The sequence below is a fragment of the Paroedura picta genome, chromosome 17 (genome assembly GCF_049243985.1).
Source record: "Paroedura picta isolate Pp20150507F chromosome 17, Ppicta_v3.0, whole genome shotgun sequence".
In the NCBI taxonomy this organism is placed as follows: Eukaryota; Metazoa; Chordata; class Lepidosauria; order Squamata; family Gekkonidae; genus Paroedura; species Paroedura picta.
In genome coordinates, this window is record NC_135385.1 from 21837880 (window position 1) to 21854256 (window position 16377).

The window sequence follows — 16377 nt, forward strand, 5'->3', positions numbered from 1 at the left end:
CTCCCTCTCCCACGGGACTCTGAACAGCTGGGTGGGAGCCGAAAGTGAAACTTTGCGCCGTCCGGATTGCGAGCGCAGCGGGAGAAGTCCGGGGCGCAAAGTCGGATTCTCGCTTTTACATCTCAGCATGGAGACGTGGTGGCTCTTGGTCGTGGCGTTTGTGGCCCTCCTTCTCCTGTAAGTGGGAATGGGGGAGGTTTGGCTCGGGGATTGGGACCTCCTGGAAAGGAGGAGAGGAGGGGAGAGATGAGAAGGTTCTGGCCCACGGCTACCAACCCCCAGGTGACGCCTGGAAATCTCCAGGAATTGGGGCTGCTCCTCAGTGGCAGAGATCAAGCCCCCTGGAGAGAGTGGCTGCGTTGTAGGGTGTGGTCTGGGTGGAATTATACCCTGCCCCCAAGCCCCACCCTCCCCAGCCTCCACCTCCCAAATCCCCACGTCTTTGCCAAGCCAGAGATGGCACCCCTGCCCAGACACCCAGAACCAGCAGGATCCTGCACGGCTGTAGTAGTTAGGAAACTGGTAGTAGGGGGGACAGGTTACATTTTAATAATTCCACCTAACTGGAAAAGGTTGGGGCCACTGCTTTTGATCTTAATCCACCATTCCAGCCTTGACCTAAATTAACAGCATCATTGGAGTTGGATGCTTTCCTCAAGGAACAATATTGCTGATCTCTTGCAGGTGATGCTGACGTGTTATTTTATGACTGCGTTATAAGCTCAGGCTGTTCCATGTATTACCCCTGCAAAGTTGAATCATAAATCACCCTGAGTTGTATGGGAGGGCGGTATAGAAGTCTAATAATAGATATAAAAATAAATAAATGTGTTGTTTTTCCAGCTATGGGATGTGGCCATACCGGTTCTTTAAGAAACTGGGGATTCCTGGGCCGAGACCTTTGCCTTTCATTGGGACCTTCCATCATTACAAGAACGTGAGTCTGGCAGAAGCCAGTTAGTTCCGATGGGCTGTATTGTTCCTCTGCCAAAGGGTCAAACTTGGGTGTTAGGTGGGTTGAAGAAGCAAGCAGGAGACAGCCCATGGAGGTTGGTGATAAGGCAGAGGGAGAGGGAGAGGAGCCTCAGCCAACAAGAGGAAGCCACAGGGGGCAGCAGCAGAGAGAAGGCCTGAGTCTCAGGTGGAAAAGTGCCAGGCTGGCTGCTCACTACCTACAAAGGCTGGAGGATGCTCCTGAGTCTTTGCAGGAGCAGGACTGAAAGCCCTGAGTCCTTGCAGGTGCTGTCCACATGCCTGTTTGAGGCTGAAGTGAAGCACTCAGCCTAGCTGCAAGGAGTGAGCCTGCTGCCTAGCCCACACCTGTGTATCTGGACTCCTGCCCTACCTGATCCTAATCCAGATTCTCCATCAACCTTGACCCTTGGACAGCCATACAGCCCTGCTGCCTTGCCACCTCCCTCTTGACTTCGGACCATGCACCGACCTGCTCTGAGTAGTAAAGGCTGCCTGGGCTCTCTGTGTATTCTGCCTCCTGGTTGCAGCTCTGTCACTTTCCTTCCTTGTGCTGCTGGCTTCCAGCCAGGGCTGATAACAGCACAACTGGGAACATTGCTAGCTCCGAGGCCAGCAAAAGGCCAAGCCCAGCCAGCATCTCCCGGCCTCCCCAGGAGATACTCTGCAGCTCCAGCCCAGCAAGGGACAGGCCGTCACACCATGGCTCAACCCCAATCTCCCATTGAGCTTCATGGCTGGGCAGATGCAAACTCCACAATTGACATGGAACACTCTGCTCCTTGCTCTGCTTTGTCGTCAATGTCTGTTTTTATTTTACATTAAAAAAATAAATAAAACAGTTTTACTGTAGGTGTTTTAAACAACACACTTCTATGCCTGTCTTTCTCCTGAGTATCTCTGGGCTTCCGTTGGGTTCCATTGTAAAAACAATCGGATAATGCCATAAATGTTAAAACACATATAAAAATAGGGTTTTCCTCTTTCATCCATTTTCAGGCTGCCCTCAAAGCTCTGTCTTACGCCCTTACTGGAAAGCTGGGTTGACAGAATGTGATAGAATCCTAAAATCGTAGAGTTGGAAAGGGACCTCATGGGTCATCTAGTCCAACCCCCTGCACTATGCAGGACACTCACAACCCTCTCGCTCCTCCACTGTAATAGAATCATAGACACTTAGTTGTTTGAGCATACGGTCTTGTGTTGGGACTGTACCACTTCTCGGTTGATTAGGGTTGCTTGGCAACCGGCAGGAAGGTGGTTGGGGGAGGCAGCATCTCAGGAGAAATATTTAAAAGAAAAATAAGGCCTTGACTAAGGGGACCTTAAGCGGGGACCTTACTGCCAGTACCTTTGAATTAGTTTTGAAACAAAGATGAGCCAACCAGAAGAGTTTGTCCTTTCTCTGAGCACAACTTTAGATGCCTCAGAAGAGAAAGACAAACCTCAGAAGAGAAAGACAAAAAGGCTTGGCATGGGATTGGGGGGGGGGATTTTTAAAATTGTTATGCTTTTTTGTTTTTATTATATTTTATACTTGTAAGCTGCCATAGACCTGGGAGCTGTGCACTGGGAGTGGTGGCATAAAAGTTGAACTAATAAATCAATAAACAAACACTGGTGGTATTTCTAGTCCCAGGGAAGGGAGAAAGCGTGAAAGCTCAGCAGTGTATTTTAAAAGCAGAATATGTTTTCACTTGCTGTATCTCTTCTTTCCTTGCTGTTTGCCCTCTGACATCTCTATGTCTACCTTGGCAGGGGTTTATGGATTTCGACCAGAGCTGTTATCAGAAGTATGGTAAAATCTATGGGTGAGTATTTCTTAGTTTTCAAAATTGTTCATTTTAAGCATTTTTACGGAATCACATCCTAGGGAGGGGAAGGTTGTCTGGAAGTTACGAACACATTTCATTGTGGTTAATTTCTAAGATGAACCTGCAAGAAAGAAGTCACATTTACTTGTGCGGGGTCCCCCATCCCTGCTGAGGATTAGCCACCCATTGGGCATTCTTGACTGGAGAAGAGGAAAAGCCAGGCAGTGGGCTTGTTTTGAGGGTGCTCTGGGAATTTGTTGTCTTCACCTCTTTCCCTGATAGCAGTGAGGCCTCTGCATCAGCTTGTATGAGACCAGTTGCCCCTTGGCTTCCTGTCTCTCAGGATGGTCAGTCAGTGACCCTGCTGTCATTGAGCGTTCTACAGCTCAGTGGTATTTGGATTTTCATATGTAGTGACCTAAATGGGTGGTTTATATTTATTAATTTTAAATTTTTCTATGGTGCCTTTTTTAATTTAATTTGCTTTTGCTAGTCCGCTCAAGGATGGAGATGCTGAAACCCTGCTTGAAAAATGCCTCATCAGATCACCTCTCTAAAATCTGACATTTCAGTGGGGGGCAATTACATCGTTCCAAGAGAAACCTGTTCTGCATTCAGCAGAATCTTAGCTCCCCCAGCAGGCGTCTGCCTGACCAGCATCTCCCCATTTTAATACGTTGAGGGCATTTGTTCCTCCTCAACCTCAAAGTGATATTTCTGTTCCAGGCAGGAAGTGCAGAGGTTTTATCTTCTCTCCCCTCTCTATTTTGGCAACTAGAATATTTGATGGCCGGATGCCGGTGATGGGCATTTTGGATCCCACCATTATCAAAACCATCTTGGTGAAAGAGTGCTACACCTATTTTACCAACCGCCGGGTACGTATCCCGCAGGGAGATTTTTCTAGTAAGATGCCCTAAGTGGTTAGTGATCCTGAACAGATCACATAGCCAGTCTCTGGGCATGTACAGAAAGACTGGCGCAGCAAAGGCGATGGCCACTCACATGCCGTTTCTTTTTATCTGGATCTCTTTCTGCTCAGAACTTCCGCGTGAATGGAGACCTAGATAGTGCCGTATCGATAGCCGCTGATGATCAATGGAAGAGGATTCGCACCGTCCTCTCCCCCACGTTTACCAGCGGGAGGCTGAAGGAGGTAAGGCCCTCCCCGTTGATGCTGGGCCATGAATATTTTGGCCAGCAGGTTGGTTCAGTTCCCCAAGTGAGTTGATTCGAACGGCCATTCTCTTTTGAAGATGCTTTCTCAGTAAGTGATTTTTGAAAAGAACTGTAGCATTGTACTCTTCAAACGTGATACGTTTCTATGTCTGTCTGGAAAGGAAGTTCTGTGTGCTGCAAAGGATTCTGGGTCGTCTAGGCCACATGATCTGTTGATTCCAGGCACCAATCGGGCGATGCCTGTTCACCTGAATTATTGGTGGTGGTAAGTGCCACCAAATCAAACTGTAGGTTTTTAGGGCAAGAGACGTTCAGATGTGGGTGTCTAACGTCTGCCTCTGCTGAGCACCTCTGGACTTTCGTCGTGGTCTCCCCTTGAAATACTAACCCAGCTAAAGTAATTCTTGGATCCTCAAAGCAGCTACCAATCGCCTTCCCTTTCTTATCCCCACAACAGTCACCCTGTGAGGTAGGTGAGGCTGAGAGAGCCCTGAGATTCCTGCTTGGTCTGAACAGCTTTATCAGTGCCGTGGCATGTGGGCTGCATGTGGGGGAGCGGGGAATCCAGCTTGCCAGATTAGAAGTCCGCACTCCTAACCATGACACTAAGCTGGTTCTCTAGTAAATGAAAACCCACACAGGGTGTATTTCTCTTGTTTGTTGTCTAGGTTGTTTGAATTATATCCTTTATATATCCTTGGATCCTCAGTCTTTAATAAAAACAGTACTGTCAACAAGTCTGATCCATCAGATCTCAGTAGCTAAGCAGGGCCAACCCTGGCTAGTATTTGAATGGAAGATGTCCAAGGAATTGAGTGGTGGTTCTTCCAAGGACCACTAAGGGTCATGACATGGAGGCATAAGTGGCAACCCACCTCCAAAATGTTTCTTGCCTAGCTGTCAAACCATCCTCAGATTTTGCGGCTACCTAACAGGTTTCACTACTGGAGCCATAAGAACCCAAAAGATAAAAGCCAGGACCTTCAAAGGTTGAATGTCTGTATAAATGTTAAAATTATATAACTTTTATCGGGTACAATTTAAAAACTTTAAAAATTAAAAACACATATATAGCCCATAGCCTATTGCAAAACAGTGTGCTATGCACTATATGACTCAAGAGATGTGACCCGTTTCGGCCCACGTAGGGTCTTCTTCAGAGATCTGGTTATAACACACACCAACTCATTACACATATGAAATATGCATAGCGGCCAATAAAAGCACCAAAGTAAGAGCTGAAAAGTACCAAAGTCAATCAGTGAACAAAGATGTCTATTTATTGGTCATTAGCTCTCTTCCAAAGGCTGCCCAAAATTTCAGTAGTGTGTTCTGTTATTCCTGCATGTGAGTGAAGTCATTAATACAGGCATTCAACCTCTGAAGGTCCTGACTGTTATCAGCTGGGTTTTTATGGTTCCAGTACATAACACGTCTGCCATATATGCATAAATAAATAAATAAGATTGCAACCCTGAATTATACAGAATGTACTTCTGAATAGACCATCAAATTACATGGAACTTACTTCTGAGTAGACCGGATGAGGATATCTCCTTGGGACTGGACCCGATTTCATCGTACCAGGGGCAATCCAAGATCGTATGAGCCAACGTGCCATGCCGTCTCCATCCACATCCACAATACATGCCCCAGAAATTGGTCTTCATGTAACGACCCGTCAACGTTTGTTCTGTGTTTCAGATGATGCCAATCATCAACGTCAACGGGGAGAAGCTGTGGAAGAACATCCAGAAGAAAGTGGAAAAAGATGAGCCCATAGATGTGAAAGAGTGAGTGGTTCTTGATTTTACAACAGAAGCCAAATTTCATTTCATCAGAAGCCTGTCACGCCAATAAAGGCTTTGTATTTGTATCCCATCGGAAGTCTCCCTACTTCATAAGATATGCCTGCTATATTGTACAGCAGGGATAGTAAAACTGCGGCCCTCCAGATGACCATGGACTGCAATTCCCAGGAGCCCCTGCCAGCAAACGCTGGCAGGGGCTCCTGGGAATTGTAGTCCATGGACATCTGGAGGGCCGCAGTTTGACTACCCCTGTTGTACAGCATCTGCAGCACCAGAAATTCTTTTCGTTTGTGTTCTGCACAGTGGTACTTAACCTTTAAAGGTTCTTCTCAACTAAGTTTGAAGAATCCCTTCCAGTTTAAGCAGAAGAATCAGTTGACAGAAGATTTCTTAGGCTGTAGGAAGGTGTCAGTCCTTGCTTAGCGGACTGGTAGGATATGCCCATGTCAGTTTGGTGCTGGATCTTCCTGTTATTTCAGACTGTGGGCTGAGAACTCAGGACTGAACCCTTACCTGTTTTGGGAAGGAAATCCCTTTGTGTATACAACTGAGAACCAAGTTAAAATAGGCAGTGTCCACATATGTGGCATGTTGTTCCAGTTTACAAAAAAAAAGTTGCTTGTGTGGCTTGGTTTGATGTTCCCAAGGGGATTGTAGAGCTCTTGTTCTTGCTGGACGAGTTTCTCTGAGGCAGACTTTGTGCATCATGCAACCCACCCCGTTTGGTGCATTTATGGGTCTTCCCTCTCCTCTTCTCCCGTAGCTTATTTGGGGCTTACAGCATGGATGTTGTGGCCAGCACTTCCTTCAGCATTGACGTTGATTCCATGAACAACCCCAACGATCCTTTCGTCACGCATCTCAAGAAGTTTCTCAAATTCAACTTCTTCAATTCACTTTTGCTTCTTGTTGGTATGGGATCTTAGTGTGCTAGAGAATTTGGAAAATACGGTGACCCCGTTCTTGTATTTTAAAAAATGGGGAGGATTCGGTAATTCCAATATAGTTTTTCCACCTTAATTAATTTATTTATTTATGAATGTTGTACATAGTCTCTCCTAGAACGGTTCTTCCCTGCATTGAATTGGTGAATCTTTGAGGGCCTCCCACCCCCTCCAAGGCCATCAACCGGCCATTGGGGGGGGGAGGGTATGTTGATATATGTAGCATTTAAAAAATACATTAAAATGTAATTATCTCCCATCTGTTTGGGAAACCCTCCCAGGGCAACCCAAAAAGCCCAGGTTTTCATGGTTGAGGAAGGATTGCTCTAAGGATTTCAGATACCTACAAACACCATGCAAGAAAGAGCAAGGAAGTTGTCCCATGGAGCCGTGCTGTCACAAGGTTTCATTCCAACATTGCCGTTCTTAGGAATGTATTGGGCCTTAATTATACCTTAGTCCTGGACAGAGTCAAACCCTATCATTCATGGTATTTAAGGACCATTTAAAGATGTAAGAAGGCTTCATGTTTTTCTGAATGATGCGCTGAGACACTCTGGGGTGGCCCAGATCCATGAAAGCTATTGCGTTTGAGTCTTGCCCCTCCTGATAAGGGAGGTCTTTCTTCTTGGACCATCGCATTCTCTCCAATTGGCTTTTCTTCTCCTCAGTCGTCTTCCCATTCACTGCACCGTTGCTGGAGAAGCTAAATGTCTCCATTTCGCCTACCTTCATGAACTTCTTTGTCAAAGCGGTCAAGAAAATCAAGAGTGACCGGCAGAAGGACACTCACAGGGTCAGTCTGGCCCGAATGAGGCCATGGTTGGGAAGGCATGGGGGCTTGGTTCTGAAAAATAAGGATGCTTATCCATCATGATCTCCATCCCATACTCTGCTGGGTTGATTCTTGGAGTCCTTGTCCTATATAGAAGGCAATCAGACATAGCATGCCCCCTTGCTTGATTTTGATTTCTTTGTTTCCCCCCCTAGAACCGAGTTGACTTTCTGCAGTTAATGATGGACTCCCAGGTTGCAGGAGAGAAATCAGAAGAGGCACACCTATATAAAGGCAAATATTACAGATCTTCCTCCACTATTGGGTGTGCGATGGGGGAGAGGGGATGGGCCTACGTTGAACATTAGTGAAGCACAACAGAGCAAAATCAGAGTCCATTGGCACTTTAAAACCAACAAAGATTTATTCGAGGCGAGAGCTTTCGAGTGCAAGCACTCTTCCTCGGACTAAGAACTCCCATGACAGCGGGAGATGTATAGCAACACAAATATAGTTCCCTGTCATATGGCAAAGCCATTGTCATGGGAAGATGGCATCCCCCTTGGACGTTTTCAACAGGAAAATAGCAAAAGCACAACAAACACACACAAACTTTGTACTGAAGCTGACCCTTGGTCCCTCAAGGTCAGTACTGGCCACTCAGATTGGCAGCTAAGACAACACAGACTTCCAAGGTCTTGAAACAGAAACTCTCCCACTGAACCGAAGATGCTGATTAGGGGAATGGGGCAGTTTTTGCAGCATTGACCCATACCCATGTCTATCCAATATCGGTGCTTTTCTGAAGTTCATATGGGGTGTCTGTGGGGGGGGAGCGGTTCTGTGGCTAGTAAACAGGAGCATTGTCCTTACTTCTGCCCCTTCCCACCCTGTTCTTTCCTAGCGCTAACAGACAAGGAGATCATTGCCCAAAGCATCATCTTTATTTTTGCTGGATACGAGACCACCAGCACCACTCTCAGCTTCCTGTCTTACAGCCTGGCCACCCACCCAGATATTCAGCAGAGGCTTCAAGAAGAGATCGACGAAGCTCTCCCCAACCAGGTAGACATTCCCAGTGTCTCGTGTTGATTATTATGAATTAGATTTATCAGCCACTCCTTAATAGGCTCAGGATTGGCCCAAGTGATTTGCTCCCCTGGGATGGAAATTTCCTTAAGGAAGGAGTTGTGCATTTTAAAGGGTTATTTTTATTTGGAGTGGTAGAAAACAGCTTGTAGCGGTCACTCTGACGACACTAAACTTGCTGCATTTACAAGCTAACCAAGAGTTCAAGCCCTTTTTTTCAACTGTCCATGAACCCTTTTTGCTTCATCTTAGACAGTTAAAGTGGTTCCAGAAGAGTTAGATTAATTACTTTTGAAATGGAGGCCGAGGTTGGCCTTCTCTTTATGCCTAGATCAGATGTGTCTCTTACGCACTTACTGATTGCTTCATAACAAAATATAAGAGATAATCAACATGAATTCAAATTAAACCCATCGGTTATCTAGATAATAATCATGTGATTAGGATGCAACAGATTTGGAGAAAGATACGGTTGATATTATTTTGTCAATAAGCCCTGGTGTGACAAGCCAATCAAGATGGCAGCCTCCAAATAATACGTGTTACTTCTTGGTGGACTTCATAGTCTTTAAAAACAGAGAGGCAAAAAAAGCTGAAACCCAATTTGCCTTCCAAACTATTACTTGTTCTAATATGATTAGGCCATGCCGGGCATTTTGATCATTTTATCGTTTACTTTCACAGTAATTGCAGGGTTCACTTTTTCATGCCTGTATTTTTCTTTCCCTGCCTTGCTCAATAAAAATCACTCTTTACAAGGGGAAGGCAAACAGGGTATATTGTGATGAACTGCGGGATGTATGATGGTGAGAAGATTCGAAGTTCGAAATGTTGTGGCGGGATTGGCCTCAGATTCTTGGAGGGTTGTGTTTGTTGACCACTTTTTATAACCTGCGATCCAATGGAATGGCATTCAGCCATTCACAGCCTGCTGTGGAGTGTCCCACACACACTAAGAGAGATTTCTTCCCTCACAGGCCACGCCCACCTACGACGCTATCTTTCAGATGGAGTATCTTGACATGGTAGTGAATGAGACACTCAGGCGGTACCCGCCGGCAGGGCGAATTGAGAGGGTCTGCAAAAGCACCGTGGAGATCAATGGCGTGACCATCCCAGAGGGGACTGTGATATTGATCCCAACTTACGTCTTACACCATGACCCAGAATACTGGCCAGAGCCTGAAGAGTTCAGACCAGAGAGGTGGGTAGCCAGGAAACGATGCTTTGAAGCCAACATATAAACAGAGCAGCGGGAGGAAGTAAACCAGCGACTTGCGATTACGGCAACACCTAAATAATGCATTTATCATCGTTTGACATACAATCTCTCTGTAACGCCACACAGGACCTTTTCAAGGAGCATGGCCATAAACCGTGCATGGAATTTAATTAACTCAGTCGAAGAAAATGACAACTCAGCTGGCTTTTGTGGCTGTTAACACTGGCTTGGTTTTATGGCCAGCTGTTAAAAGGAAAGCCACAGGGCAACCGCACCAAAGCCTTGCAGATCCGTAACAGAAGGGGTAAAGATGTGAGCAGAAAATTAATGTGCCAGTTGGCGAGTTGGAAGAGGGCTCCTATTCCAAAACTGGCCATGATGTCAGAGCCCAAATAAAAACAGGGCAGAACAGATCATGGCTGAGTCTGGGTCACAAAGTTATCTGGACTCCATTTGCTATAATACAGTAGAGGTTTTTACAGCATGCCTCCCCCATTTAAAGGAACAGAGCTGTTTTCCATGTTGTTTTTTTTGGGGTGGTTTGTTCCACATCTCTCTTGCTCCATCTTGTGTCTGGTTCGCTATTGCATCACTTTATGTCCAGCATAAAAACCTGCAGTTTAAATCTGCAGGGAGAGAATGCCAAACATAAAATGATGTAATGTTGAATTGACCACTAGGGGGAGCAGAACAGGGGGGACCCCTTGAGGCAACAGGAACACACTAGCAAGGAAGGCTCGTGGGGGCTACCTTCAGAAGTTTGTTTCTGATGGGTCTCACTGACAGAAACAGAAGTATGTTTTTATCATTAGATGAGTATCCATGATGGTTAGATGTATGATCTCTCATCTGATTTCTCTGAACTTGAGGGGGTTGAGTATGTGGGCAAATTCATACATAAGTGCCAACCAGTCACACTCCACTTTCCGAGAACCTAGCAAGGGACTTTCAAGGCAAGCGAGAAGCAGAGGTATTTTTCTGTAGCCTTCCTCTGCAGGGCTTTCTCTGGTGGTCTCCCATCTGAGTACCCAGCATGCTTAGCTTCCCAGATCTGGTGAGATCACGTTATACGATCCCACTCCTCTTCTCATGGAGGATAAATGGGAGGCTGTCATTCTGTGCCTCTTGTCAGCCTTCCCTAAGCATCTCCTTGGCCTCTTTCAGAGAGAGAAGATGTTAAAGCTGTTGAGCTTTTGATCAGATCTGATGAGCTGGTTCTATTCTTATCTCTCCTCCCTGTTTCGTTTCTCAGTTCAATGAGCAGATGGATCAAAGGTGCCCCTTGAAATTACATTAGCGGTTTGCATGTTTATCGTTTCCCTGCATATGCCTCAACAAAGGTGAGGTACTTCTGCCAGCTTAACTATCCAGAGCCTGTGTTTTTCCTGAAGTCAGCCATTGACTTGGATATTTCTGCAACCTTTCCACCACAGGTACTAGGTTTTCTTTTTAAGTACCAACTTCCATCAGCTGCCTCTCCTCTGTTTTCAAGAGAAAACAGAGCACTGTTTGGATTTTTTGGTCACGTCCAATTATTACAAAACCAAAGAAATTTCTCAGTGAAACTAGAGATTATCTGGGAATCTAGTCTGATGATATTAAAGATTCTGAAGACAAGAACTTCTCTTCGTGCTTAAGGTTTACCTCTAGTAGGAATATAAGGAATTCTTCCGTTGAGATTTATTGAGTCATGAGTTTTCCCTCTGCTTGTTAAATATCCCCCAAAATGGATGCATGAAGGTGGGTTTTGATACCTTACATGTAGGGCTTTCTCCCCTGTGTTTTTGGCAACAGGTTCAGCAAAGAGAACAAGGAATCCGTAGACCCTTATGTCTTCCTGCCCTTCGGAGCTGGCCCAAGGAACTGCATCGGGATGCGTTTTGCCCTGCTAATCTTGAAAGTGGCCGTGGTGTTTCTCCTGCAAAGATATTCTTTCAGGACGTGCAGAGAGACTCAGGTAAGCAATGGGACTTTTAAATGCCAGCCATGTTGCTTTACTGGATCTGAATACATGAAGCTGCCTTGGGAGTCCCATCTCTGATAAGAACAGGACCTTGCATATGGTGGCACCTTCCATCAAAGTCGGGCTGGCAGCTTCTCTCCAGGGGTGCAGACAGAGATCTTTCATACCACCCTCCGACCTGATCCTTTCAACTGGAGATACCAGGGATTGAACCTGGGACCTTCTGCATTCCAAGCTCTTCCAGTGAGCCATGACCCTTCCCCTCACTAGCAGATGTTGGTTTCCTGGAAACAGGTGCCTAGGGCTATTGTTCTACCTCTATTCCATGCACTTGGAAAGTATTTGCGAGTCTCTCATTCGGAGAGCTAGCTTCAAGACCAGTAACACTAGGGGGCCAACAAGATTTTCAGGATAGGGCCTGAGAATCAAAGCTCCTACTGCAAAAAAACTTGTCAGTGTGTGAGTTGTTGCTGGACTCTAAATCCAGCTGTTCTACTGCAGACTCAACCTGGCTACTCTAGTGAAACTATCTCACACATGTGGAAAGAGAGGCAGATGAAGCAAATAAAGAGATACGAGTTAAATGCAGGCATGCTTCAGTATTGTTGATATCACTAACTGGCTTTTCTGGATTTCCCTTCCCTCTCTCCGTGAATGCCAAAGATTCCTTTGGAGCTGAGTAGCAAGGGCTTCATACAACCTACAAAGCCTATCATCCTGAAGATGGTCCCCAGAGCCCGTGCTGAACCCCAGGAATAGATGAACAGGAAGCCCCTTCCCCGTTCCACGACTTTTCGTTCATCTCCTGTAGGGGCTGAAGCCGAAGAAGTTGCAGATTTCCCCTCTCAAGATCTGGACTTTTAAAAATTCTTGGTTTTGCCTGGGTTGTCTCTTTCAGCATTCAAGAGCCAGCGTGACATAGTGCTTATGAATGGAAGACTCTAATCCAAAGAACTAGGTTTGATTCCCCTGATCCTCCTTCTCCTGAAACCTGCTGGGTGACCTTGGGCCTGTCATGGTTCTCTCTGACCTCTCTCAGCCTTGCCTGCTGCATAAGGTGTCTGTTGTGGGGAAAGGAAGGGTGATTGTAATCATCTTCAAGATGCCTTGTGGTAGAGAAAAGTGGGGTATAAAGTCAAGTATTTGATGTTTCGGTAGAGTTTTAACTGGGGCTACTTGTACGTATCCTAAATTTTAATGTATGAGCCAAGAATACTGATATCCAATGTTGTTGAATTTCCCATTCCAAAGGATTTTCACCAATGCAAAGGGAAGCTTCTCTGCTGGTTACTCAGTTGATTCTATATGTGGTTGTGTGCCTTGGATTGTGCAGGGGGTTGGACTAGATGACCCTGGGGTCCCTTCCCACTGGATGATTCTAGGATTCTGCTATCGAGATTTCAGGAAAGACTCTACCCTGGGAGTGTGGTGGCTCTTTCCTCTCCAGGCTGGTTTCCCATGTGGCAACACAGTGTTTATATACCACTGGGCTAAAACTTGGTGTTTCTCCCAAACATTCAGAAAGTCCTGTTTCATTTTTTGCTGGCCCCATGCTGACTCTTATCCCAGCCACTTTCTGCTGCAAGTGTATTTTGAAATTATTTTTCTGCTGTTTTGATCTTTGCTTCTTTTTGCGAGTTGCCCTGGTGGAAGGCAGGAGGTGGACAAAAATAATAAATTTTTGGCTAAATGTATTCCAACTGCCCTCAAGTCTGTCTTCCCTTTAAAATAAACACAGTCTGCCCATACTAGATTTTTAAATGCTTTCCCACATCCCTAGAAAAGAATGTGCTCTGTTCACGCTACCCGTATGGAAAGCATGTTTTCCCGTTAAGAGCTTTTTTTGTCAAACTCATGAGTGTTCTTCAAATGTACTATAACTCTGTTGTGGCAGTACACAGCGAACCGATGATCCCTTTTCTTAACGCTCGAAAAATCTGACTCGGCCATATTGACAAACGTGTCCAATTGCATTTATCAAAATGATGAGATTTTGGCTGTGGGTTTTTTGACACCTAAAGGCGTATTTTTATGCTCCCGAAACACACTCTATAATATTACCAGTTTCTAGATATTTTTTTTGTTTCTGGTTGTTGAACATGCACCTTGTAGTGAGATAAGATGGGGGAAGGAGACACACGTTACTTTGACAGTAATGGTGATGGAGAGACGTCCAGACATCTTCATGGCTAGGAGGAAGGGAAAGGTTCTGCTTGCAAGAACAGGGACTCTTTTTCCAGATAGTATAGATATGATATGTTTAACAACTCTTGATTGCAAGGAGCCCCTTTGGAGGGTTGGAACTCCAACTGGATTATTTGAAGACCCCCCCCCAAAAAAAATAAACAAACATACATGGGGTAGGATCTGAACATTGCAGCTGGTGACCCTAACGGGTTGGGAGCATCCTGCGGCTACCGAAATCGGATGCAGCATGGACTGTAAGGACTTCAATTGGCACTTGTCTTATTGTTCATTTTCCTGCATGTGCCTAGATCCTGACCTTGGCAATGCCCTGAGTTTGTGCCTTGCAGAAAGGAAGTCTTGTTCACATGCCCTCCTTCCTGACCCCTTAGGGACCACTGCTGATACAACCATGCTAGGGGAGGGCTGAATTTCACCTGAAGTTGTGATGCTGATCAGAAAGAGGAACAGGAGGACTGGGATTAGTCTGGCCCACAAGGTGAGAAAAGATCACAATGTACCTGCTCACATTTTCCCTTCTCTTTTCCACGCTGAATCTGATCTGGAGCTTCTCCCATCCTGTTTGTCAGCGGGAACGAACTCTGAATGCCGTCCTTTGGTTCTGATGTCCTTCGGCCTCAATACCTTTAAAAATACATAAATAGTGTGAATGTGGACTCCCATAATTTACAATGTCTTTTGTGCAAAGAGTCAATTGCCTCTAACAATGCAGGATCATTTATTTTCCTGGGCTTGTTTTACAAACAGCTTTCCTCTCTCCTTGATAAGAACATCACAAGAGCCCTGCTGGATCAGACCAGCGGTCCATCTAGTCCAGCATCCTGTCTCACATACGGGCCAACTAGCACAGTAACAGGAGCATTGAAGGAGATCATCAAAGCAACAAAATAATGCATTCAGGGTTGTTTGCCATCTCCACTCTACAACGCTAGGCCGAGCCTTTATTTTATGGGATGCATCCATAAACTGTGCTCAGAATTTAATTAACTGTACAGAAGAAAGTGGCACCTAACCTGGCTTTTGCTGTCCGTCACACTGGCCTGGTTTTATGGCCTGTTTTAAAAGCAGAGCCCGCAGGGCAACGGGCACTGAGACATAAGAATCCACAGTGGAAGAATAAAGATGTGTGTAAGGAGATAAATTTAATGGTCGGGGTTCTTAGTTAGAAAATAGCCTTTGCTGAGTTAGTCTGAAGAAGCAGAATTGATGGTGGGAAATCCAGTGGGGCTGGATTTCACCGAACAGGGTTTCTGCAGGAAGATTTTAAGCGGTGGTAAACAATGCAGAAAGGCAATAGATTAAGTATTTTAATAAATAAACACGGTGCGGGTTATTTAGAGGGTGCTTAAGATGGTGCTGACCATGAGAAATAGATTCAAAGGAAACTAGAGAAAATACATGAATATCTTTAAATGCTGAAAAGTCTTGTTTTGAACACTGAGTATCATAATACACTTCATGTTAAATGTTACTTATTATTATTTCCTTTACTTTTTTGGGACCAGGCTGTACAAAGGGCCATCTTTCCATATAAACCTGCATGGCCATCAGCTAATTTGGATAGCCCAGGTAAGGCCCATCAGATAAGCAGGATTGACCCAGGTTAGTTTTCGGATGGGGGGCGTTCATTGCTTTGGGTGGTATTTCCTCCAAAGAACACTAGGGATCGTGCCACAAAGGTAGGAAACAGCAAAGCATGTCTGAATGTCCCTTGCCTGGCTGCCAGACGATCCCCGGATCTCCTGGTTACACTACACGCACTATACGATAAATATAATAACGCCTGTGTCCATTACATGCAATCCACATTGAAATGGAATGTATAAATTGTCTGTCACAGATGCAAAACAAAATGTACCAATACACTGCTCAATATTCTGTAGGAAATGCTGTGAAAGAAGGATGCCCAAGCCACTTCAGAGCTGTGGAACATTTCTTGGACGTTGAACTCCCAAGCACAATGTGTTTTGCTGCAGTAATATGTTACCAGCCATTACTTCTCACTCTTGAAACATTCAGCTGGGAATAAATGACCCATGTGGGACAAGGTTGCTTATATTAAAGCTGACAGTGGTTTTGGTATGCTGAAGGGCCTTGGAAGGCCCATTGAGTGCTTTAGTGATATTCTGTGATCGCTGATGCTGTCTTGTTTTTGCACCCTCTTCTCCCCTCCCTATTTCTGGTGGATGAACATATCCCTTTTAATCTTTTTGTTGCTTTCTTTCCCACAATAAATCTGGTTCAGTGCAAATGTTGGTTTTTAATATCTGTGCACACGTAAGTGACAGAAATCGCCCCTTCTTGGTCTTTAGTGTTTTCCCGCCTTTTTCTTTGTGCTGATGAAGATTTTTCACAGTACCGTTCTAAACCGGATGTTATTTGTTGTTTGCCCGATTTGGAGTA

At 45.3% G+C, this 16377-nt stretch overlaps 1 protein-coding gene across 1 annotated transcript; it reads left to right on the forward strand.

Moving 5' to 3' along the window:
• On the forward strand, positions 1-14630 carry LOC143827041 (cytochrome P450 3A21-like). Its single transcript, XM_077316206.1, has 13 exons — positions 1-177; positions 844-937; positions 2731-2783; positions 3565-3664; positions 3829-3942; positions 5670-5758; positions 6540-6688; positions 7392-7516; positions 7711-7789; positions 8400-8560; positions 9562-9788; positions 11601-11763; positions 12433-14630. Exons 1-13 carry the CDS (start codon positions 128-130, stop codon positions 12526-12528), a joined length of 1500 nt encoding a protein of 499 aa, XP_077172321.1. The 5' UTR covers positions 1-127; the 3' UTR covers positions 12529-14630.
• The last annotated feature ends 1747 nt before the right edge of the window (positions 14631-16377 follow it).

Bases quoted from the DNA above. Each gene is read 5' to 3' on its own strand.
- LOC143827041 (XM_077316206.1), top strand. From the start codon at position 128: ATGGAGACGTGGTGGCTCTTGGTCGTGGCGTTTGTGGCCCTCCTTCTC. The intron at 8,561-9,561 runs GTAGACATTCCC...CTTCCCTCACAG, and splicing joins ACGAAGCTCTCCCCAACCAG to GCCACGCCCACCTACGACGC. The intron at 11,764-12,432 runs GTAAGCAATGGG...TGAATGCCAAAG, and splicing joins GGACGTGCAGAGAGACTCAG to ATTCCTTTGGAGCTGAGTAG.